Source organism: Tachypleus tridentatus, chromosome 2, assembly GCF_004210375.1.
Source record: "Tachypleus tridentatus isolate NWPU-2018 chromosome 2, ASM421037v1, whole genome shotgun sequence".
NCBI classification, from domain to species: Eukaryota; Metazoa; Arthropoda; class Merostomata; order Xiphosura; family Limulidae; genus Tachypleus; species Tachypleus tridentatus.
The window spans coordinates 50,546,490-50,573,606 of record NC_134826.1 but is presented as its reverse complement, the minus strand read 5'-3'; the positions used below and the strand labels follow the sequence as shown (position 1 = coordinate 50,573,606).

General features: G+C 37.0%; 1 protein-coding gene across 13 annotated transcripts in view; it reads right to left on the bottom strand.

The window, feature by feature from the left end:
• Positions 1 to 2,488: 2,488 nt before the first annotated feature.
• Positions 2,489 to 27,117, bottom strand: part of LOC143243771 (clotting factor G beta subunit-like) — a 35,378-nt gene continuing 10,749 nt past the window's right edge. For 2 of the 13 annotated variants that reach the window (XM_076487390.1, XM_076487392.1), the window contains exons 2-9: positions 22,065 to 23,024; positions 12,141 to 12,221; positions 10,707 to 10,751; positions 9,915 to 9,988; positions 8,859 to 8,968; positions 5,441 to 5,700; positions 4,411 to 4,574; positions 2,489 to 3,744 (exon numbers count right to left, since the gene is read on the bottom strand). In XM_076487390.1, coding sequence (XP_076343505.1) covers positions 3,532 to 3,744; positions 4,411 to 4,574; positions 5,441 to 5,700; positions 8,859 to 8,968; positions 9,915 to 9,988; positions 10,707 to 10,751; positions 12,141 to 12,221; positions 22,065 to 22,125 — 1,008 coding nt within the window. In that variant the 5' untranslated portion in view covers positions 22,126 to 23,024 and the 3' untranslated portion in view covers positions 2,489 to 3,531. Of the gene's footprint in view, positions 3,745 to 4,410; positions 4,575 to 5,440; positions 5,701 to 8,858; positions 8,969 to 9,914; positions 9,989 to 10,706; positions 10,752 to 12,140; positions 12,232 to 13,134; positions 13,208 to 13,255; positions 13,386 to 22,064; positions 23,403 to 23,432; positions 23,618 to 27,117 lie in introns of those variants that run through there. The other 11 variants (XM_076487393.1, XM_076487394.1, XM_076487397.1 and 8 more) reach the window with 8 other exon arrangements.

Sequence of the window (27,117 nt, the reverse complement as noted above, 5' to 3'; positions counted from 1 at the left end):
TCTGAGTCAACTTCCTTTAAGGTAAGTTACTCGTCCTTGGAATAAAATACTTCTGACGTCATACTTAGAGATCATGGGGTTGACCTAATATGTTTTAAATAGTTTTGTACGAGACTTGTCTATTTGTCAAGTAAATAAATGTATTGATTTTATATCGTGCTGTTTAAGTATTACCTCGTAGAGAGAGATTCTAAACCTTACAAAACTTATTACCAGTTCTATGAATTGTCTAACAAGTCTTCCATATCATGCGTGATCCAATGACGTATGGTAAGTAATACCTGTGTAGCATTCTCTATCTTTCTATACCTGCAATTATTACTTTTGCTAGTTAAATAAACAAACATTTTACCCAGTTCCGTGTTTTCTTTTGTGTACTCTTACCCAACATTTCAAGTTTAAAAATATAAATATTTGGTCTTTAAGCCGAGAAAACTTCTGTATAAACTTATTGGAACATCTCACGTAGTGCATTGAAAGTTTGTCTGCATGTTGGTAAATATAACAATAAACGTGATGAATATTTAATCAATTATTAAGACCTTATCTGGTGAATATTATTCTATGAAATTAGTTTCTTGTACTTTCTTAATACAAGACAAAAATCTTTATAATAAGGTTTGCTCTGATGGTTTTAATATAAAATGTTTACTCAGTTTAACGTTCCGTTAGATTTGACTGCAAGTTTATGTAGAGAGTTAAGTCATTAAAGTACCTAAAAGAAACGCCACCCTGCAGGCGTCTTTTTGTGTTAGTAATTACTAATGATAGTATTTACTGGGAAATGTTTAGAAAAAAGGAGAATTTTCTTCAAATTACTGTGTATTGACGATATAAACTATAATGTTTATATAAATTAAAAGTGGTGAACTTTGTTGAAGGGTCCCCTTTTTAACACTATATATACGAATTACATCAATAAAGAGCAAATTTAATCATCACACAAGTCCGAGTGAAAGAGAGTAAATTGATTTAAAATAATGTTATATTACATAGAAATGAGTGTTACACACGTACAGTTCTTATTTATTACATTCTTAAATTCCTACAATATAGCGTGAATTTTTAAACATGTTTGTAATTCCATGAAATAGAGGGAACTACATTAATTATTTTGTTTTGTCAAGTTGATGTTGTAGCGAGCAAGAGGAACGTGATTAATCACCACATTTGAGTGGTTTGAATTTCGCGCAAAAGGTACATGAGGGCCATCTACGCTAGCCATCCCTAATTTTTGTAGGGTAAGTCTAGAGGAAAGGCAGCTAGTAATCATTACCCACCGCCAACTGCTGGGATACTCTTTTTCCGACGAAGTGGGATTAACTGAACATAATAACGCCCCCACGGCTGAAAGGGCGAGCATGTTTGTTGTGATGGGGATTCGAACCCGTAACTTTCAGATTACGAGTCGAGTGTCTTAGCCACCTGGCTGTGCCTCCCACATTTGTTACTTTGCTACTTAAAACGAATATCGCCGATTTGCTTAATAGGTTTCTTTATCTAAACCAATATACCATAGAAGGTGTTCTGATTATTTACAAAGTGACTGAATTATGATAACAATAAAATACTAAGTTCATAGCTTTAGATAAAATTCCACTTGTAAACACTTATTCGTAATAAAAGCGGTAAGTTAGAAGGGTGCTCTTTCTGTTAACTTAGAACAATCATCCACCATTTCTTACTTTCTCGCATACACATTTAAAACAAACGCCATTTTGTAGTATTAAGAACAATGTGCTAAACGAACTTGTTTAACCCTACCGAAACGGGTCAAAACCTATGTCATCACGTATGTAGATTTACATTCAAAATGTTATTGAACCATAGTTCAATAAGTTTAGTATCAAATTGTGCATTACAATTCAAATGATAGCATTACACGTTAGACAACTTCTTAATTTAAAATAAAATATTTAGAAAAACCAAAACTTCGACTTGTGTGTCACAAGTGTCGCACGGTATGTTGAATACAGAATTGGTTCAGATCTTTGTGTTGTGTAAATATAGAAATCTATGGTTTACAAATTAGGAACTGAAATTACCGATATTGTAAAGCTAGAATATGCAAAAAAAGCCTCTCATCTTTTCTGTTTGATGAGATATTGCTACATTTAGTGAAACACACACAATAGCCGAGCACAGTTTTTTACATTTTTGGAAACACTTACCTACCTTCATCCACTTCTGCCTACGATGTGTGAATAACCATTCGAAAGGTCAGAATGTCCCCCTCACGTAGTTCTCTGATACTTAGCAAAGTATTTCCGCGGGAAACGCTTTCTTTTCAAGCTCGAGCAAATGATATTTTTAAATCAAAAAACGGCTTAACTATAAAGCTTGATAAATTATAGGTGCAATTCTGTGGAATTTATATAGTATTTATGATGTATTTTAAATGTTTATATAAAACTTTAAAAAATACATTTTTAAGTGAAAATTTTGATAAGGCTAAACAAATTACGACAAAAAGCAAATTAGTACAAAATTCGTAATTAGAAGAGAATTGTTTTTTTTATACTTCTTATATAGTGTTCTACATTTTTTCAAAACAACTCAAATTTAAGAACGTATTTGTAAATAATAAATAATATATATGCAAACAAAACAAATCATAACCGAAATGTAATTTTATTTTACAGAATACTGGTCCATTAAATTACAGCCAGCCGGCTTGTATTCCAAAGACCAATTTTCATATCTCTGGATACGGTAATACGAGTGTACGCGCGCCGCATCATTCAACTTCTGTAACGTTATGCAGACACTGTTGAACTTTGAAAGGTCAATAAAATAAAAAAAGATTTATATATATAAATAATGTTCTGATATTTAAACTATTTAGACTAAACGTTTGTGGTTTTGTATTGCAACTTGTACTATTTTTTTTAAAAAGATGATTACGAGGTCGGTAGAATCGACCAAACCTATACAAAGATACAGTAGCATAAATTTCGCATGTAAAATTCACTTTTTAATGCATAAAAGTATGTTGGATAGTCAGTAATTAAAAATAAGAAGTGCACAAGCAAATACTTAATTAAAAAGCTAATATGTTACGCAAAAATAATTTGTAATGTTTACTTATAATCTGCAAGATTTCGTGAAGATGCATACACATTTTATAAAGTTAGAGTTTACATGTTTTATGGTTACTTTCCACCTAACCGTATTATCAGAGTTAAAAGAGAAAAATCGCGATTTTATTATTAATTTTGGGCGATTTCTCTTCATGATGTATAATTTCATAACTATTATTATTTACTGTGGTGGCTCGGAAGGTTCGAGTCGTAGCACAAGAAATATTATTAGTAACATCACAAAACTGATAAAGATAGATGAAATGAAAATCTAAAGTATATAAAGAAGAAATGCAATGCATGTCCCACGTAAAGAATAGTTAAAACATAAAGTTAATAAAAAAAATAAAATTTGAAACGTATTTCTCATCACGCGCCTTTCTATTTCAGTAATTTCAGGCTTCTTATATTGTACATTATTCTACATTTCTCTTCAATATTTGTCTCAGATTCATTCTGGTTGAAATATTGGTACAACTTCGAAAAAAGAAGCGATTAAATGTCCAAAGGCGATTTTCCGGAGCCAGTTAACGTAGCTTGAGAGACGCGTGTAAACTCCGGGGATGTTGGGAAGAGCACAATCGAACCCAAATGACACAACTCCTATCAAGTTCATTCTTCCTGTTGTTGAGTCGTGATACATCAAGGGGCCACCAGAGTCACCCTGGTTAAGAGAAATAAAAATTTTGTCATTGTCACTCTGGTGTTGAAATTACGAACTTTAATTAAAATTGATCAAATAATAATAAAAAATCGCGAATACAAAATGAGTTTTTTCTTAATATTGTAATACATAATTGATAAACAGATATGCATTTTACAAGAAAAAGTGTTGTTTTCTTTTTTTAAAGAATTACAAGTAATTTTGGTAACAGTTTCATAAAAACTAAAAATGCAAACAAGTAGCTCAATTGAAGGTCAAACTTTGGTCAAAATATTCTCGAATTAATTTTTTTCCTTACAGAGATATTGGTTATTTCCACACATTTCTACGTAATAGTTAGAAGTTGGTACTTCTGTTTCACTAAAATACACATTAACACCTACATCTAATATTTATTCACCTTTCCTGATTAAAAAACTTCTATACGTTAATTTTATTACAATATTACAAAACCACACAATATATAATTGAAGAACTGGGCTTCCCTAAAACACCTAACCTCACGTGATTGATCATGGTTCCTAAACATTTACCTGGCTACTCAAGTATATAAGTCCATACAAATTGAAAAGGTACCATTGACAGCGTTGGTTTGTTTTTAATCGAGTTAAAGCTCAGAGTATTCTATTATTAGTTTAAAATCGATCAAAATATTTTAGAACGAACCTGACAAGAGTCTTTACCCCCTTCTTGGTACCCCGCACAAATCATGTCGTCAGTGATTCCTCGGTTCAGGTTGGAGAATGGGAGTGTCTGATAAGATTTGTTGCACTGTTCGTTTGTAACCACGGGCAACTCCAGTTCACGAAGAACGTTACGTTTCTCAGTAGCTAATAAACAGAAAAATAACATTTATTACATTTTATTTTATTTACAATAAATATCGTTCAAAAGGTGCCTTTCAAACATTTCAAATTAACTTTAACCATAATTTTAAATAAATTATTGGTTTTTCTTTAAACCTGCGAGTCAACGAATTATACCTTTTAAAAGGACATGTAATTGCAAACATTTTAATGGTTGGTTGTATTGGAGTTAAGCACAAAGCTACACAATGGGCTATTGTACCATGCCCACCACGAGTATCGAAACCCAGTTTGTAGCAGTGGAAGTCCACAGACTTAACCATTGTGCCACGCATTTTAAGTAGGAGTCAGTTTTTGTTTATTAACAAATAACGTGATAGTGTAGTAGGTAAAAGTACTAATGAAATAAAACACTGTACATCAGATAACAGTAGACAACTCGCATGGCTCGGTGGCTAGGACGCTCGACAAGCAGTCTTATGGTGCGGATTCGAATTGCCATCACCAAATATGTTGGCCTTTCAGGTCGTAACGTTGATAATACAGTAGTTCGAGGTGGCGGTGTGTAATGTCAACTAGCTTCCTTTCTTTCAGTTTATCACTGCTAAATTAGAGACCCCTTGTGGAACATTATGCAAAATATATAACAAACCATGATGATAGAAGAATATAATTATTTTCCAGTTATTGAAACTTGTTAGATGTCAAATATATAAACAGAAAAAGAAATATGTAATAATTTTGATTATAACATAACCAGTAAAATAAACGATATATTTTAACACATGCAAACGACGATAGTTATTTATGAACATAGAAGAAGAATAAAATTTTATTGTTCTGTTTTTATTTGGTCTCAGAAGATACATCAACTTAACCACAACACTTACTTCTCTCTGTGTCACCCCAACCAATAACAACAACCTTATTATTATCCAAGTTCACGTGAGGTTGGTTCAGCTCAGGAATGCAGATAGGCTGTACTTTGTAGTTGTATTCGACTGGTTTCGAGAGTAAAATCAAACCGATATCGTAGTAGTGTGAACCGTATCTGTAGCCCTTAGGAATAATAACTTTATCCACTTGATAATTTGTACCCGAATTGTCTATGTCATGGGCTCCAACTCTTACGAAGATAGAATAATTCTGTCTAAAACAGCAACAAAGAAACATGCTTTACAGTTGTTTAGATTCTCTTAGTGGAAATCTTAAGTAACTATTACTGATGTATCATTGTTAGTCGTAAAGTACAATAAGTAGATGACGCACGGGAAAAGTTTACATTCGTTGTCATATCGTATTCTTAGACACACTGGATACTTTTAAAAAATAAATGGTACCACAATAACAGGAGATACGACATGAAATTAATTATGGTGTTAAATTGAATTTCTATCTCAATTAAGTTGAAGAAACAGAGAGACAGCAAACAATATCAAATAAGTTATCAAATCGATAGTTTTGGAAGCATTTAATACAGCCAACACAAATGCACAATGGAATGGATAATCATTTACTCCAAATGGAGAGAAGTCTAAATTCAAATACATTCTAAAGTAAGATTCTGGAAGAACTAAAAGAGTTAGTAATTACATACTAGAGGAATAGGGCAAACTCTCCCGAACTGGTCATTTCATTAGATACAACAGTAGAATATACCCACAAAGCAGTTCGAATTTTTAAAACAACTGATTATATAAAATAAACTAAATAAGTATGATGGACGTAGCATGTGTACACACATATATATACTACACAGCCAAAAGTATGTGGACACCCGACCATCACACCTACATGTGCTTGTCGAACATCTCATTCCAAAACCATGGGCATTAATATGGAGTTGCTCCCCTTTGCTCCTGTAACAGCCTCCACTCTTCTGAGAAGGCTTTTCACTAGATTTTGGAACATGGCTGCGGGGATTCGCTCCTTTTCAACCACAAGAGCATAAGTAATGTCGGGAGAAAAGCCTGGCTCGCAGTTGGCATTACAATTCATCCCAAAGATGTTCGATGGAGGTTGAGGTCAGGGATCTGTGCAGGCTAGTCAAGTTCTTTCACACTAACCTCGGCAAACCATGTATTTATGGATCTTGCTTTGTGCATGGAGGCATTGTCATGCTGAAACAAAAAGGGCCTTCCCCAAACTGTTGCTACAAAGTTGTAAGTACACAATTCTCTAAAATATCGTTGTATGCTGTAGCATTAAGAATTCCCTCCACTGGAGCTAAAGAGCCTGGCCCAAACCATGAAAAACAGCCTCAGACCATTACTCCTCCTCCACAAAGCTTTAGCAGTATGTATTCAGGCAGATAGCGTTCACCTGGCATCAGACTAACCCAGATTCATCTATCAGGCTGCCAGATAGTAAAGTGCGATTCATCACTCCAAAGAATGTGTTTCCACTGCTCCAGATTGCAATGGCAACACTTGGCACTGCACATGGTAATCGTAGGCTTGCGTGCGGCTACTCGGCCAGGGAAATCCACTTCGTGAAGCTTCTGACGAACAGTTCTTGTGCTGACATTTCTTCTAGAGGCAGTTTGGAACTTGGTAGGGAGTGTTGCAACTTTCGACAGACAATTTTGACGTGCTATGCACTTCAGCAGTCCCGTTCTGTGAGCTTGTGTAACCTACTGCTTCGTGACTGAGCTGTTGTTTTTCCTAAACGTTTCCACTTCACAATACGAACACTTACAGTTGACCAGGGCAGAAACTTGATGTACTGACTTGTTGGAAAGGTGGTATCCTATGATAGTGCCAGGTTGAAAGTTAATGAGCGCTTCAGTACGACCCATTCTACTGTCAGTGTTTGTCTGTGGAGTTTGCATGGCTGTATGCTTGATTTTGCGCACCTGTTTGCATTGGGTGTGGCTAATATAGCCGAATCCACTAATTATAAGAGGCGTCCACACACTTTTGGCCATGCAGTATACCTATGTAGTGTCATCTATTGAACGCTACCACAAACAAACTAATAAAAGAAATCACTTTCCATTAGATTTTTTTAATACACAGCTATTTGTAGAAAACAAGCGATGAATGTATTATGCTATATTCTACATACATTTTAGTTTTAAATCCATAATAGATAAATTAGCAACAACAGGGAAAGTCTGCTGTCTTGAATTACACTTATCACAAATATTAAGCCAATTGGTTAAGGGTTTACAGACTATTGGGGCTCAATCCGCCAATTATAATATGGTTTATTTTATTTAATTACTGAATAATCCTATCAAATACACTAGCTTTAATTTGTTAGTAATAATAATAAGCATTCTCAAACTTTTATTTTATGTTTTATGGTAGGATACGGATTCAAACTCATTTCATTAGTTCCGGAATTAGTAGCTTCACCAGAAAGCCAGCAAACGCCTCATTTATTCACTTAATTATTTTGATCTACTAATTAGTCTATATTTCCATGCATTACCTTAACCAGAAAATATTTTGAAATTTTTTAACTTTTAAAATAATTTTTCCGTCTGAATGTATTATTACAAATACCCTATCACAAACTCGGGATGCTTGGAACTTGAGCCATGGCGGAATTTGGAATAATTTGGCCTTTGAGTGATTCCACCTGGCAGATAACATAGATAAAGGTTTTTATTTACAAGCTTTTTTTAAACAAGTTAACGATGAACGAGGGGATAAGAGATCAAGTTAACAAGAGAGAGGAACACACAACCAAAGGATAGATTTCAAATAAGGCCGTATGTACTGTATAACCCTTGCCTCCATCAATGATAGTTTCTTTTAGTTTCTTTAAACGTATGAATTGTATTTCAGAACGGCTGGTATAGGTATTAACACTTTTATTGATAAGGAGAGAACAACGTATTGACCTTCTAAGGTCATCTTCAGGTTAATAAAATCAAGAAGAAGAAATGACATTAATTTCAATCCCAATTTTGTGAAGATAAAAGTATCCAAGAATATTAATCAGTGTACAAATATTATCCATAATTTATGGGAATAAACAACTAAAAGCCATGTTAAACTCGAAATATAAAGAAGTATTTGACTTATAGAAACAAAAAAATGACAAACTGTCTCTTTGTTAACCTGAAGATAACCTGAGAAAATCGAAACGTTCTTCTCTGCTTTATTAGTAAAAGTGTTAACACCCATACCACCCGTTCCGAGATACATTTTTATCTCAAGTGGGTTTCTCGTCATCACGACGTGCGAATTGTATTTTGGAGGTAACTTGAAAATTTTAAGGACAGATCCATTCTTGTTTATACCGATACTTATTTTGATGTATGAAAACAAAACTACAATGAAGATGTTGAACACTCACCTGTTTCCAAACTGCGTCACAAGACAATGGGCGGCAGTAACAACAGAGACTTTATTAATAATAGATCCACCACAAAGGAAACGGTGAGGATTTACTTTGAAAATTCCAACCTAAAAGAGGAAAAGATCTGAGGATAACGGTGAAAGTTCCGAGGCATTAAAGGAAATGGTGAGTTTTACGTTCAATATTCTGACCTAAGAAATGACACCATGAAAATCTACAGTATACATTCCAACGTATGTAAAGGATCCACAGTTAACATTCCAATCTATAAACTCGATACAGTTCGTAACGAAATATTTACCTTCGTTTAAGAGAAAAATGTTAATAGTTTGAAAAAATAACACATTGTTTTAGATTTCTACGGTTATTTTTTAAAACTATCTTAACTTTGGTTATCTGTTTTCATTAATATGAAATCTCCTTACATTCCTATAGAAACCATTGCTTGTTTTACTGTTTCATTTATAAAATACACACGCACACATTGAGATCATTTCATAAAGCGTGGTTTCATTTAGTCATCTGTTTATTTGCGAAAATTCACTTTTTTCACAGTCATCTCTCAACCCAATCCCGTGCTTTAGTTCCTAGTTCCAGTTGATATTTGTTATCTTTCATTGATTGAAATAACAACTGCTGATTTCACAACATTTTCAAAATTCGTTGCTCGAAATTCATCGACCCATCTTTATAATTTTTAACGAAAACAATTGAAATTAAAACGTAACGTATAAATGTTGATCAAAACTATGTGTTATGTCTACTTAAAACCCAAAAGATTAACACATTAAAATGTAACCCCTACATGTTTCCATAATGGTTTATCACTTGCCTGTGTTAGGTTTACAAACCATTAAGTATTTCTATACAAATTAATTCAAACAAATACTAGAGAATTAACCTTCAAACATATTATTCAAATTAACTTAGTGTTTAGTGGTCTCCCGGCGAAACATCAGTAGGTTTAAAGAACTACAAGTTCGTGCTTCTATTCTCCGCAGTAGACACAACTTATAAAACTCAATGACTTAAAATAAAAACATCAAATCTTACCATCCACGGCCATGAATGAGGTGTCGCTATTCCTCCACCAATAATTCTTGTACCTAGTGGTCTGAACCCACAATCTTCAAAAGAAAAAGAACCGAAAAAACATGTTATTTCAAATAAAATAAATGAAGTTTATTTTGTTCGTTTGTTTGTTTGTTTTTAATTTCGCGCAAAGCTACATGAGGGCTATATGCGCAAGCCGTCCCTAATTTAGTAGTGTAAGATTAGAGGGAAGGCAGCTAGTTATCACTAACCACCGCCAACTCTTGGGCTATTCTTTTACCAACGAATAGTGGGATTGACCGTCGCATTATAACGCCACCACGGCTGAAAGGGCAAGCATATTTGGTGTGACTGGGATTCGAACCCGTGACCCTCGGATTACGAGTCGAACGCCTAAACCCACCTGGTCATGCCGGGTCTAGTTTGTTTTTTTTAGCTTGTCCATTATGATATTTTTTTTATACATTAATAAAAATTATACCTCTTATTTATTCAAGCCAGTTTGTTTCAGATATTTACACAAAGCTACTCGAAGATTAACTATGATAATCATCTCTAATACAACAGTGATGAACTAATTAGAGGAAAGACAGCTGGTCAACACCGCCGACTGTCAATTTGTGGACTATTCTTTTACCGACGAATAGTGAGATTGACCGTTAGATCATAACGCATCCATAGTTGAAAGGGGCGAGCACGTCTGGTGTGACAGAAATTCGAAATATTGGGAAGTAACACTTAGAAACAGTTATTATTATTTTCTGCTTGACGAAAAACATGAAATCCACTTACGTTTTTCATTTATTCCACGTCGTACCCTTGATGTTACTGATGTTCCTGTGGTCATGTAAAAAAACATGAAAGAAATAAACGAGTGTAAACGGCGTCGTTATTAAAATATTTCAAAATCACAAAATGTATACATTTATTGTAGTACAAGTACACTGCTGTGACAAGAAATAAATATGTAATTGAAAATGTATGAACTTGGTTTTCTAGTTAGGTTAATTTGAGGAAAATTTTTACGCGTGCCTCATAGGGTGTCATATCATAAGTGAAGTAACTTAAAGGAAAATTAATACGTTCCTCAGGAGCATTTTTAACGCTACAATTGGCCGGTTTTGGACTTATCTTTCAAAGATAAGTAAGCTCGTTAAGTGATAGTTTTAAAGTGAAATACATCATCCTCAAGTCTCCATACAAGCTAGTCCTAAGATTCACCCGCTTGGAATAGGAATAAATATACATCAATAGAGCCACATTCTCAGCATCATTAATTTAGTAATTGTCGATATTTTACACTTCTGCTATCATCTTTTTTATATTTATCTTTGAACTGAAATACGTCAGGGAAGGTCGAATTATCACGATAGTCAAGAATAGGATAAGCAGACAGGAACACTTTGAAAGCAGCTACAGACATATTGTACAGCTACAGAGTACATACTGTACTCGACTTGCTGCACGATATCTACCAAAGTGGTTCTAAATGGTTCCTTTGTAGCTCTCTATCATTTGGAGACTTCCATGCTAGGTCGTTAAGCTCATGATAAGCTAACAGAATTCAGCCATCTTACCACTTCAAATCACTTTTCACAGCCCTAATCTTAAAAAGTGAGAGGGATACTTTCTTTTTTTTTTAAATTTTAGTCAGTAAAAAATATCCAAGAGAAAAATTAAGTTCAAATTGAGAAAAATCGGACTGCATAGTTTGTTTAAAAAAAAATATCCCCCATTGTCTCAAGAAAGGTCGATGGATTTCTTCGAAGTTGCTAAATATAACACACTACCTAAGAAGTAGTTAAGATGAACAGCTACATCACTTTACTGTGTCTAATATATAGTTTCTGTGGATATTTGTGTCATTTTTACTGTTGGTGTGAAATCTACAAATGAGAATTGTTATAATAATATTTTAATGTTTTCTTTTGAATATCGTGCTTAATTTAGGAGTTATAAACTGGAGGAAAGGAAACAAATCAACTCCTACAACTACCAACTCTTGGACAACTATACCAACGAATGAGATTGACTCTTAGTGTTACTTTACAATGTCCTCACTGCTTAAGGGGTGGTTTCTCATCTTATAGAAGTGTTTGACGTTTATTTTTGTTTCTCACACGCTGAAATATTCATTAACCCATAACATGGTCCAAAATTTAGAAGATTATGGTGTTAAAATATTCCATATAAAACATATTTAACTAATCAACTATCTATACCAACCTGTCACACTTTCTGACAAAAGAGCCACAACCAACGCAAAGATGTTCCACAGAGCTGTTCCCATGGTATAATCTCTACTACCTGGTAACAACTTCAAAGTCATTTTTTTTATATATATTGTATACTTAATTACGTATGTAAAAATCACAACTTTGTCTGCATAGTAAAGTCATCGTGATTTGCGATATTGGTTGCAATTTACATATTATGGGAAATCTTTCACCCCCTACGACTGAGAACTAATTGGAAGTGTTTCATTCTTCACACAAACAGGTCAAGTTACAGCTACATTGTTTAAGTAGCACCATATCACTGGAAACCAACAATAACAAATAACCCGGGGGTTGGGAGAATAATTAGTTCCCAAGAGGTCTATAAAACTACACCTATCGGAAACTAATAATACTTTGCAAATAAAAATAATTGGAGTTACATAAAAGATGATGAAAATCCAAAGACTTATTTACAACTATGATTTTCAAATACAGGAACATTCATTTCTTTCTTTGTTTTATAAATTTCGCGCAAAGTTACACGAGAGCTATCTGCACTAGCCGTCCCTAATTTAGCAGAGGGAAATATTAGAGGGAAGGCAGCTAGTCATCATCACCCACCGTCAACTCTTGGGCTACTCTTTTTACCAAGGAATTAGTGGGAGGGGCTGTCACATCTAATACACCCCCACGGCTGAAAGGGCGAGCATGTTTGGTGTGACAGGGATTTGAACCCGCGACCCTCGGATTAAGAGTTGAGTGCCTTAACCATCTACCATGGTGGGCCATTAAAATTTGTAAAAAAGATTTAATGTAAAACAAAGTTTAACGTTTGAATTAAAAACATAAATAGTGTTAAATCCAATTTTCATATCTTGTCTCCAGCAGTAAGAGAAAAACTACAGTAATACATGTTGTAAAGAACTTTCTATAGCACAAGTTTAATTATCATAACACGTCAGGATGACTAACGGGTAAGTTCTAAAAGCAGCGTTAGTCACCTGAAGTTGGCCTTTCCAGTCCTGGTTTCGAGTTATTTGATGTCATGGCCGTTTCCATAATGTAAAGTGATACAAGTTTTAAAATACTTTCTGTAGTACAATTTTAATTATTATAACTCACTAGGATGACTAACGGGTAAGTTCAAACATCAGTGATAGACGCCTGAAGCTGGCCTTTCCAGTCCTGGTTTTGAGTTACTTGACGTAGCGGCCATTTTCTAATTTCAAATCGAACTCGTTGTACTTTAATTCTTAAAAGAGAACACATTATAAAAAGACGAATTTATAAACTAAAAACTTAAACAGCATTAAAAGGATTAATGATCTTTAAAAACTAAAAACATTTGTAAGGTAGACTGTGTCATCATTGCCAATGACACTGTCTAGCGTTAGGGACAAACCTTAGGGCAAAACATGTTTAAACTGGTGCCGTCGTTGAGAGTCGTAACGACAGCAAGACAGTAAAATGTGGTTTATTGTGACTTGAGTGTCACACAGACAACAAATTGGTGCATCAGTCCCAGATAAAACAAAACGACGAGTTAAAAACCTGTGACCAATACGTAGCCTAGTTAGGACAATTTGCTCTTTCCGATCCTTACGGAAGCAAGATGACCAACGTCCAATAGAGGGTTTTATTTGGAAAAACTTGTTTTCATGTTGCTTACTCAAAGTCGACTGCCAAATCGCAAGGAGCCGAGTCTTGAATACAGGACCATAGTCCATGTATGGAACAGGCACAGCGGTGATTGTGCCAGAGCAGACAGATTTAGCCGCGGTGTTGGAGTGCGCGTTCCCGCGAATACCAACGTGGCCTCGTATCCGGAAGAAGTGGATAGAAGTAGATGTTAAACAGAAATGAGCCAGTCGGTTTTGAATATCGGCGAGAACAGGGTGTGAACTAACGTGAAGTGATTCTAGGTCCAGTATAAAACTAAGCAAGTCACTACAAAGTACTGCTTTGCTTCTATGTGGTCCAGGGCAAGAGAAATGGCATACATCCTTGTGCAACTTAATTGAAACAACTGGTCATTTTACAATATTTTCAGTGTTGGCTCGCTGATTTCCTTCAAGAGTCATTTTTTCACACAGACGGCGTCATTAGCTGTGTTTTGCAGTACGGTCGATCTATTGTTGGGATATATGACGAAATTTTGAGGAATATTACGTCATTTGAAATTGCGTTAAACTTTTCTCAAAAATGAGGCTATTTTTTTACTGCTAATCAGTCGTTTTTTAGCCGTCATACAAAATGGACGTGACTCCTAGAAAGCATACAAAGATTGTGACACTGCACGAGGACACTGGCATGACTTACAGGAAACTCGCGGACGTTGTTGGTGTTAGCCTTCGACCATCAGCCATGTGATCAAGGCAAAGGTGAGTACCTGATCTATCAGTCCGAAACGTAAAGGAAGATGTGGCCAAAAAAGGAAAACAACGCTAAGAGACGACGCGTACGTGATTAGGGAGAGTGTGAAAGATCCACGGAAGACAAGTGACGCCATAAGAAGAGATTTGCAGGTCAAAGGAATAAAAGGCAGCTCTTCAACGGTTCGTCGTAGGCTTCTTGATGTCGGACAAAGGGCAAGGAGACCAGTCAAAAACAACTTCTTACCAACTCAATGAAGAAAAAACGGTATTAATGGGGTCTGAAATACAAGAACTGGACGAAAAAACAATGGAGGAAGGTGTTATTCAGTGGCGAGACTCATTTCTTTGTACAAAGTCAAAGAAATCTGCATGTTCGCAGATCTTCAGGTGAGAAACCTCGAGAATCTCAATCAATCAGTTCGTAAAACATCCCTTGAAGAAGATGTTTTGGGGTTGTTTCAGCTACTATGGCGTCAGAGGCTTAAATATCGTAGAAGGTATGATGCAAGGACCACAGTACATCGAAGTTTTGCAGAGAAGAGTCGTTTCAGAATTGAAAAAGAGAGATTTCCAGATGGATCTGGCATTTTTCAGCAAGATCTGGCTCCGTGCCACACATCGAAACTTGTGAAAAAGTTTATGACTGCAACGCAAATAAAGGTGCTAGACTGGCCTGGAAACTCTCTGGACTTAAATCCTATTGAAAATCTTTGGGCGATTTGTGAAGAAAGACTGTACTACGAAAGATAAGCCATAATTGAAGCCATAGTTGAGGTGTGGTACCGCGATCCGAAAATTAATAAAGATTGCAGTCAACTCGTGGACTCGATGCCAAAACGGATTAATGATCTTCTGAAAAAATAAAGGTGGTCATATCATGTATTAATTTGCAAGTAATTTTTTGATTCTCAGAAATAAAACGCATAAAATTGAAAAAGAAATTGTAATTCTCCGTCTTGTTTCAATTAATTTGCACAAGGGCATACAGTTCGGCAGTGAACACAGAAACTGTAGAGGGAATTCTTTGCACAACTCCCGAACCACAACAAACCATGGCAGAGCCCACACAGTCACCCGATTTCGAACCATCTGTATAAATAACAATGGAAAAATAGTTCAAAAAGATGTTCAGCAAATAACAGACAGTATTTCCAATCGGGAGTATCTGCTTTTCTCATGTGACTTAAAGAAAGGCCACATTTGGGGACTGTAATAAGACATGGTGGAATGGACTGACCAGTGGATACAGTAATGTTATCCAAGGACAGACCCGATTCTTCCAACTGCGTTTGCATACGAAGGCCAAAATGAGCAATGACAGACTGTGTGTTCTGAAAAAGCATAGACCACTGAGGAAGGAAAACACAACCCCAGTTGGGATGCTGTGGTAAGGATAAACGTTTCGAAGATACAGTAAAGACAGCTGCAAACAGCGGAGGTGTAGAGGATGTTCACGAGACCGTGTATAAGCTCTGAACTGGGGAAGTGTGGAAAGTCCTGGTGCAGAGCTAAAGTTTCTGACGATGAACAGAGTCCGGCATCTTCATGGCCAAGGTACTGGCAGAGTCATAGACCAGTGACCCATCGTCTAGTTTGATCAAATAAGAGCACGATATATCTTTAGCATAGATCATCGATCCGCTCCCAAAGTGGTGTAAGACAGGACACAGAGGATGTTCAGTGCTCTTGTACATTTGACTCGTAGCTGCTTGATGCGTGGTATAAAGGTTAGCTTATGGTCAGATGTAAGCCCAAGAACATTGTCTCAGGGACTACAGGTAGCACAACTTCACCAATAAGGGGTTGAAGGATCAGGGTGAATACCCCATTGACGGCAAAAGTGGATGCAAATAGTTTTAGACAGAGAGAAGTCAAAACCGGTTGTTGTGGTCCACTTCAGTAAACGATTGATGGAAGTATGTAACTCATGCTCAGTATAACTCATGTTCGACGGCTGACATGAGATGTGAAATTCGTCGACATGAAGCCCATTTGCAACAGTAAGAGGTAGTTGTTCAGTGATGGTATTAAATTTTATACTGAAAAGTGTGACACTCAAAACACAGCTCTGAGGGACTCCAAGTTTCTATAGAAAAGAACGAGAAAGTGTCGAACCCACACGAACCTGGAACCGCCTCTCTATTAAAAAATGTGTTTAATAAAAATAGGCAAATGATCACGCAACCCATATAAATGGAGGTCTTGCAAAATGCCATATCACCATGTAGTGTCACAAGCCTTCTCAAGGTCAAATAATGCTGATACAAAATGTTTTAATTTGAGAAAGCTTTCTCTGATTGACGTTTTAAGTCGAATCAGGTGGTCCATGGTAGAGTGCTATCATTAGAACCTACACTGGGTGAGCGAGAGGAGTTTGTTTGATTCGAGGAACCACATGAGACAAGCATTAACCATCCTCTCTAAGGTCTTACAGAGACAGCTCGTCAAAGTAATTGGATGGTAGTTTGAAAGAATCTTGGGATACTTCTCACGATTAAAGAAAGGTAGGACAATAGCCTGGCGCCAGGTATCAGGAACATTTTTCTCCTGTCAGATCTTGCTAAAAACAATCAGAAGAATAGCAAGAGAAGCAGAAGATATATGGCACAACATCTCATAATGTGTATCATCAGGTCCGACCCATTTATTGTCAGATCAACGAAGGGTCAGTTTGAATTCTACCAGTGTAAAGAGACGATTATAGTCATAGAGATAATCAGCTCGAAAGTAAAGAGGTGATGGCTAAGAAGGTGGAGGAATGCTAGATACTTGGCAAAAGCTTTCACCTAGAGTATCGGTGATGCTCCGGGTATCAACTACTTCCTGGCAGTCAAAAAGCAAGATCCAGAGAGGAACAGAATTATACTGCCCACTGACCTTTCGAATCTTGTCCCACATGACTTTGGAACTGGTGGTAGAAAATATGCTGGTTGTGAACTTAATCCAAAATTCCTTCTGGCTTTCACGTCTTACTCACTGAGCATGTGCACGGGCCTGCCTGAAAGCAATGTGGTGCGAGAGTGTGGGATACCTACGAAAGATATCCCAGGACCGTTTTTGAGCCTTCCGTGCCATGTGGCAGCCAGGATTCTACCACGGATGAGGATATCGTAGAAAATGCTTCGAGGTTTAAGAAATACATTTAGCAGCTGCCTGTATAATACAATCAGTTACTGCTGACACGCAATTGTCTATTGATGACTTACGGACGATGGCAGGATCAAGTTCTGTGAGAGCAGTGAAAGAGGACCAGTTTGATTGATCCAACTTCCATCGGGGCATGCAGGTCAGGTAGTATCGACCACAACCAGTCTCTCAAAATTATAGGAAAATGATCACTGTCTCGTGGATTATTGTCAATCCTCCATGAAAAATGGGAAAATAATGAAGGGGAGCAAACTGAGAGATCAATAGCAGTAAAGGACTGACCAGGTGCATGAAAACAAGTAGAATAATCAGTATTGGAAAAATAAAGGTTGTAATCAGAGAGCAGGTGCTCTACAAGAGACCTCTCCTTCCAATATCAGTATCTCCCCAGAGGAGATTATGCCCATTAAAATCTCCCAGAATTAAAAAAGGAAATGGCAACTGTACAAAGAGAACAAATAGTGATAGCGTAACCAAAGGAAAGACGAATGGATACGACCACCAAGGGTGTGTCGAGTAGCAAAGACAGAGTGGGCACATGCTGATCATCCAACAGTGTCACCCCTCCATACACTCGTCCATCACACAGCCTATCATTTCTGTACAAAGAACTCTGCCGGAAGGTGACTGTATCAGCAGGTTTCAGAAAATGTTTCCTGTAAGAAGAAATATACAGGATAGCAGGAAGCAATCAGTGCTTTGATGCCATCCAGATTATTTCGTAAACTCGACAGTTTCATTGTATCAAGGTGGTCATTTTCATTTATGTGTAGGCGAATTGAGTGGAAAGCCCTTGTGTTTTCAATCACGTCTTTTTTCTTTATTTTATTTTTACGAGGGAGGTCTGTCGACCTCCATGGATCCTGCCCTGGATCGATTTGGTAGGTCTAGTCGTTGGAAGAGGATTCCAGCGACTGAAAACGTGAACGAATGATAATTTTGCATCTTGAGGCGGGAGAAGAAGATGTGCCCAATGAAATGCCCGTACCCGGAACTAAAGAAAGTGGATCTTGGAATTTGCTGGAATGAATGTTAGGGACAGAGATGGGTGTTGACGTTGAGTCAACGACAGTAGGATGGGTGAGAGTCATTGCAATTGACACAATGAGGGTCCGTTTCACACTCTTAGGCATCGTGGTCCTTGCCACCGCAACGAGCACACGTCAAGTAACCACGACATGATATCTTCGAACGACCGAATCACTGACACTGCCAACATCTAAGAGTGTTGAAATGTATGGCCGTACCCTGCAATTACGATAATCTGCTTTGATGGTGGCAGGTGAATGTGGTGATGTAAATGTCAGGATGAAGATATTGGTCAGCAGTGTAACTCCATCTATGCGAATGGAGATACGCCAAACTGCAGAAACTCCTTGATTGGAGAAACCAGTGAGAATCTCCGACTCTGGGATGTTCTTTAAATCCCTCTCAATAATAACTCCTCGGGACAAATTCAAAGTACCATGAGGTGTAACCTCAATAGGTATATCCCCAATCACTTTTGAATCTAAGAGGAATTCACTGTGTTTAGATGTCGATGTTTCCACCAATATATCACTAGAGCAAAACTATTTCACTGACGTTGGAGAGCCAGCAAGTCCCTCTAATCCCTTCTGAATAAAGAGGGAGACATTTGCTCTAATGGTTTGACTGAAAGAAAATGTAAATATAAGAAAATGAGATACAACAGGTGGTACAGATGTTGAAGATTGCTGCTCAAGGTCTTCAATACGTGGTCGTTTACCTGTGGACTGATTTTCACTATTTTATTTCAGTTTTTTTGAGGATCCATAAAAAATATTTCAGTGCCTACTGACCCTACCCACCATGGAGCCCTACAAGAGGACGCACTATAATGCCAAACAAGGACACTGCAGCAACGCCAGGGTTTCGTGAGCACTATACCCAAACACCAGCATCAAACACAATGTCCACAACACCCGTTAAGAACATCTAACACTGATACTTGGTTAACCCTAGTCCAAGTGGACCAGCCGATTGACCCTAGGAGGATTACCCTAAGGCCGCAGTTTACAGGCGAAAGTGGTGATTCAAGGCTAAAGTGGTGTGTTAGGGTTGGACTCCTCAAGCACCAGGATCCTCTCCTCCCCTTTAGAGGTTACTACGCACGGCAAACGCGTGGGTGGATGTTTAGATCCCAGAGGAGGTAAACTGAAAAAGCAGAACCTTCCCTCACCACGTACAGAAATCCACACCGAAAAGCAATAGGGTTAATATAAAACTTTTGCGAATACGACATTTAACATATTCGTGATTCTACTGACATAAGAATAGAAGTGTGAATAGTATTATAAACAATTATAATGGACATTTCATGTTTACAGATTCAAGTTAATTAATGAAGATATGTGCAAGTTTATGACGTATTAGTTCCATTTGTTTGACGCATGTAAACAGCACAAGTGTTTATAAATAAATAAACATATTTTGTGGTAAATCAATAACACATCTGCCCTGAATGTCTTATCAACTCATGGTAGTTTATAGTCTTAAAGCATATAATAAAGTAAGGTCTTGACGTACTTTAGAAACGTTTTGTTTAGTTTGTTTCGAATTTCGAGCTATCTGCACTAGCCGTCCCTAATTTAGCAGAGTAAGTTCAGAGGGAAAACAGCTAGTCGTCACCACCCACCGCCAACTCTTGGGCCACTCTTTTACCAACGAATAGTTGGATTGACCGTCACATTATTACGCCCTCACGGCTGAAAGGGTGAGCATGTTTGGTGTGACTGTGATTCAAACACGCGACCCTCGGATTACGAGTTGAATGTCTTCATTACCTGGCCATGCCGATCCTATGAACCTCAGATTTTCCTCACCTTCAGTTCAACACTAGCATAGTGACCAACAATACTTTTTTACCTTCAGTCTTACACTAGTATATACTGATCAATACGGACTTGTCTCTTCATCGATATTAGATTAGTACTATTTAGATTTATATAATCTAAAGTTTATATTACAATAAGTATCAGACACAGTGTTTGTTTGTTTTGAATTGAACACAAGGCTGCACAATGGGCTATCTCTGCTCTGCTCACCACGGGTATCAAAACCCTGTTTTTCGCGGTGCGAGTCCGCAGACATTCCGCTGTGCCACTAGGAGGCCAGATACAGTATTTCTCTTCTAGTATGGTATTCATAGTACATATTTGTTTCTGTATCAATGTATGTTTCATCTTTGTACCAGTTAACAGTTTTCTTAGGTGCGTGCTATAATATTAAAACTTAGTATACCTACACTACACAAAGAAAAACTAATATAAGTATTAGAAACACGCATTCTACATGTTTCGGTTTGGTTTGAATTTCGCGCAAAGATATACGAGGGCTATCTGCGATAACCGTACCTAATGTAGCAGTACAAGACTAGAGGGAAAGCAGCTAGTCATCACCACCCACCACCAATTCTTGAGTTACTCTTTTACCAACGAATAGTGGGATTGACCGTAACATTATAACGCCCCCACGGCTGAAAGAGCGAGCATGTTTGGCGTAACGGGGATTCAAACCCTCGACCCTCAGATTACGAGTCGCACGCCTTAACATGCTTGGCCATGCCGGGCCATTGGCTGTAAGAACGAGCATGTTTGGTGTGACTGGGATTCACTTGTGTTGGGTTTCTAATATAAACGTTTTACACACATTATACACAATTCTTTAATATGTTGTTGGGTTTTGTTTTTACATAAAACTTTATTATTAAACATGTACAAGTCCATCTTCTTAAATGATTCGTGGGCAATTCTAAAATTAAATATTTTCAAATTGTTGGACATATATTAAACAAACAATAGTCTTCTTCAATTACACAAAATCAAAAATATTATGAAAAAGAGAAAAATAGGTGATCGTTGTACGTATTGAAAATTGAAGACAAACAGTTGATTGAAATTAATATAAAATTATTTTGAACCCGTTATTAAATGAGAAACGTTGTAACCACGAGAAACTATTATAAACAATGAAATTACCTCAGGTGTACCCCGTGTGAGGAGGTTGTTCAACCACTCACCACTGATTCAACATCGTAGGAGTAAGTTTATAACGTACGTATTAAGAATATTGTTTTGACGTGTTTAACATGACAAGTGTTTATAGATAAATAAATATATGGGTAAATAGTAACACAGCAATTGATTTTATAACACTATATTATTGTGATGACTTGGTGCAAAACACGTAAATATTTTTTTCAAATGTTATGTTTATTTGTATATATTCATAATAACAATGACTAAATTAATTTTTATATTAAGATTTTCCTTATCTGTTTGTTACTGTTATTGTAGTACAATCATTAAACTCCAAGCTATTCCTTACATAATAACGTTTTCTAAAATTATCTGGTAGTTACGACGAAATTCTTACTACTGTATACCAACCTGTCACGTTTTCAGAGTAGAGAACCACAACCAACAAAAAGATCCACACCGTAGTATCCATGATATAACCTCTACGAATAAGTCAACTTCCTTTAAGGTAAGTTACTCGTCCTTGGAATAAAATACTTCTGACGTCATACTTAGAGATCATGTGGTTGACCTAATATGTTTTAAATAGTTTTGTACGAGATGATTTGTCTATTTGAAAAGTAAATAAATGTATTGATTTTATATCGTGCTGTTTAGCTGTTACCTCGTACATATTTTAAACCTTGCAAAACTTAAATTATCAATGATTCTATTTATTTCTTGCAACTTTTCCACAAAATATTTTTTCCGTATTTGGTGTGACCTTGTGACGTGGGGTAACTTGCAGCCAGTAGCGTTCTCTCTCTTTCCAAGCACGTGTGCAATAAATAGTGTGCTAGTTAAAGAAACCTGTTTCATGAAGATGGTGAAACCTTAGTTTGGTGCAATTTGTGAGACCTCTATTGGCAGAGTGTTTCATAAAAATTTTGATACAGCTTTTTCTTTGGTGTTTAAGGAGGGTGATGGATTTGTAGTAAAGTTGTATGCGGTTATCTGTTGTGCCCATTGTGAGGAATCGAAACCCGGAGTCTAGTGTAAAAGAGCATCTGTCCTAACTGGATGGGATTGTTTGTTTATTTGTTTTTGGATTTCGTGCAAAGCTACAAGAGAGCTATCCGCGCTAACCATCCCTAATTTAGCAGTGTAAGACTAGAGGGAAAGCAGCTAGATATCACCACCCACCGCCAACTCTTGGGCAACTCTTTAAACAACGAATAGTGGGATTGAACGTACATTATAATGCCCCCACAGCTGAAAGGGTGAGCATCTTTGGTGCGACGTGGAGCCGAACGCCTTAATCCATCTGGTCATGCCGGGCCAACTGGGGAAGAAGAATGTGTTTGGTTATCTATACTAAAATTTATGAACATCCTGAAAGTAAAGGAAAATCATATGAATGACATATAAAGAAGCAGTAGTAGTGTAGGAAGTAACAATACAACGTTACTTTACAGTTTCTGTATACAAAACATTTCATCAAATTTTATAAACAGTAGGTAGTTAGTTTTAACACGTGCATATTTTCTTTTCTTGAAACTCTGTACAACACTTACAGTTTGGAATATAGATATTCGATCTTTAATTTAAGCCCAGACAACTTGTTGTAAATTACATTCAAGTTTGAAGATAGATTTCAGTTAAACTTCCACGTTGAATGTTTACGTGGAGCATTTCTGTTTGAAACTTTTTTGTATGTTTGTAAATGTAGCCATAAATTCCTACTAATTACTCTCTTCCTGTTGTTGGATCCTGATACATCAGGTGACCACCTAAGTCGACCTGGTTAATTGAAATAAAACTTGCTTTATATAATTTTCACTCTGGTGTTAAAATTACGAACTTCAATTACAACGTGATTTCAAAGATCGACCAAATAAATGTTTTGGAATTTCGCACAAAGCTACTCGAAGACTATCTGTGCTAGTCGTCCCTAATTTAGTAGTGTAAGACTAGAGGGAAGGCAATTAGTCATCACCACCCACCGCCAACTCTTGGGCTACTTACTCTTTTACCACCGAATAGTGGGATTGACCGTCACATTATAACGCTCCCACGGATGGGAGGGCGAGCATGTTTGGCGCGACTCGGGCGCGAACCCGCGACCCTCAGATCACGAAGCGCACGCCTTAACGCGCTAGGCCATGCCAGGCCCTACGACCAAGTAAAAGTTAATAGTATAGTGTACAGTTTGATAAAAAAAAATCGAAATCCACATCGAAGAGAAAACTTTAATCAAAACATTCTCCAATTAACTTTCTTTCCTTAGAGTGGGTCACAGGTTCGGATCCACATCACATCAAATATGCTCGCTCTTTCAGCCGTGTACGATCAATTCCACCATTCATTGATTAAAGAGTAGCCAAAGTGTTGATGGCGGGTGGTGATGACTAGCTGCCTTCCCTCTAGTATTACACTGCTAAATTAGGGACGGCTAGCGCAGACATCCCTCGAGCAGCTGTGCGCGAAATTCAAAAGAAACCTTACAGAGATATTGGTTATTTCCACATATTTGTAAGTAATATTTAGAAACTGATATTTTTCTTTCACTAAAATAAACAATAATACCTACATCTATGGTTTCATCATATTTCCTGATAAAATGAAGCTTTCCTTAATATTTCTATTACAAATATTATAAAGCTGCACAATACAATGCTGGCCAAAATCTTAAGGCCAATGAATATAAATAAAAAATGTGCATTTTGCGTTGTTAGACTCAACCTCTTATTTGAGTAGAGCTTCGAAAGATGAAAATAAAAAAAGAGAAAATAAAAATAAAAACCTTTTTTAGCATTTAATAGAGAAAATGTGAACACAATGAAATTAGCCTTAATACTAGCTGGTCAAAAGTTTAAGACCATACCAAAAAAAAGTCCTAAACAGGGTAGGAAATGCCCAACAGGAGGTCTCAGTAGTGAGTTGCACGGCCGTCATTGCGAATAACAGCAAACATTCGCTTTGGCATGGTCGATATAAGGGTTGGCAGAAGGCTGGCTAGAATGTTACTCCAAGTGGTGAAGATGGCTTCACGAAGATCATTCACTGTTTGTTTTGACGTCCATTTCTATAGACTTCCCTTGCCATCCACCCCCAAACACTTTCAGTGGGTTCAGTTCGGGCGAACACGCTGGATGGTCCAAAAGAATCACGTTATTCGCCATGAAAAAGTGAATTGCAGCATTGTCCTGTTGAAAGATACAGTCATTTCTATACAAGCGAGGGCCTTCAATCAATAAGGATGCTCTCTCCAACATGCCAATGTAGCCAGTTTCTGTTTGACGCCCTTGTATAACTTGAAGCTCCATTGTTCCATGGAAGGAGAAAGCACCCCAGATCATGATGGAACCTCCTCCACTGTGTCGTGTAGAAAATGTCTCCGGTGGGATATCCTAATCGTGCCAGTAGCTTTGGAGGCCATGGGGGCCATCCAAGTTAAATATTTTCTCATCAGAGAGCAAAACCTTTTCTACGTCTCATGTTTGGTGCTTCTCAACAAAACTTAACCGAACTGTTTCGTGGTGTGGAAGGAGGCGTGGCCTTTGAAGACATTTACGGTTTTTAAAGCCTTTCTCTCGTAGCTGCTGTCATATTGTTCTTGAGTTGCATTATGCGTCCGTAAGGGTCTTAATCTGGTTTGATGATCGGGTGGTGTCTTGCCAGACAATCGGTCGAATCCTCCTGCTCAACGGTGGCGAAATTTTCTTTGGCCGACCACTTGAAATTTTCGTTACGTATCTCTCTGGGTCTTTGAAGAAATTCGCAACGGCAGTTTTACTACGCCCAATCTCACCAGCGATAGCACACTGAGAGAGACCTTGCTTTTGCAACTCGACAATTCTGCCACGTTCAAACTCTTGTCATGTTTTTACCCAATGTAACACAGGAGTTGTCACTCAGAGATGTTGACAACGCTAATGCTTGAACAGAAATGACTAAATTTCGTTACGTGGTTACCGATTAACGCTTCGTTTCAGTATGGTCTTAAACGTTTGACCAGGTAGTATTTAGACTAATATCATTGTGTTAACATTTTCCCTATTAAATGCTTAAAATGTTTTTTCCTTTTTCTTTTTCTTATTTCCATCTTTCGAAGCTCCACTCAAATAAGTGGTTGAGTCTAACAACGCAAAATGCATATTTTTTCTTTATATTCATTGGCTTTAAGATTTTGGTCAACAGTGTATATTAGAGCAGAAGTGGACTTCCCTGACTGATCATGGTTCCTCTATAACCTGGTCACTCATGTATCTAGTTTACGTCCATACAAGTTGAAAGGTACCATTGACTGTGTTGGTTTGTGTTTGATCGACTTATAGTTTAGAGTATCTGAGTAATGGTTTAAAATGTTTGAGAACAAACCTGACAAGCGTCTCTACCTCCTTCCTGGTACCCTGCACAAATTACGTCGTCAGTGCTGGCTAATTATTCCATCTATTTTGTAAATATCCCTTGTTGCATCAGAGACACCCCACCCCAAACAATCACACTGCCTCCCCCATGTTTCATGGTAAGCGTTATGCATTGAAGTATCTTTCACCTTTCTTCTGCCAGATACACAATCTACGCTTTCAACCAAATATTTCAAATTTAGGCTCCTCCTTCCATGGCACTCTTTCCCAAACACCAACAGTCCAGTTTTTGTACTTTTTAGCAAATTTCAGTTTCTTGGCAGTATTTGGAAATCGAAATAATGTTTTTTAAACTGTAACACGACCAAATATTTCATTGTCATGAGTCTTCTTAATACTGCAGGTCTGGACACGTTTCTGTCATTTGATACATGGTTGTCTATCTCATGGTTGAGATCAGTAGCAGTCTTTCTTCTGTCCTGAATGCTACATGTACTGGATAGTGTTTGGGCAGAATTTCAAATCTGCAGCAATTTGTCAGAGAGTTCAACCAGCATTACATAAAGCTCTTGTATGAACTCTATACTCTACTGACATGACATGACAACAGAACTTAATGTATGGTGTTAAACACTGTTTTTATCAAGGTTTATTTGTAGAGTGGTATTAAGTTGATTTCTTCTATGATATACCGGTATAATAATTCTACATAATTAAAACACTGCGTGAGGTACCATTACAGTTATTTCAGACCTTAAGTTTGATAAAGATTTTCATTCAAACAGAACCCTTGTGACATGCCCTTGGTACAAGTACATAGGAATTCTGAAGAATGATAAGTATTGTCATCCTGTATTTCTCGATGTATCACAGAACGGCTGGTATGCATTTTTATTGTCACCCTGGCCAACAGGAATAAGTAAAGCATTAGCATTGTGTTTGAAATTTATTTCCTGTTATGGCATGGAAGAATTCGCCCTGTAAAATGGAAATAATGGCAAAATATTAATCCGTGATTACGAGAAAACCCAATTGCAGAGAAAAATATACATGCAAAAACGGCTGGTATGGGTTGAGAAATTTTTTATGTAGAGGAGCTAACAACAATTCGACCC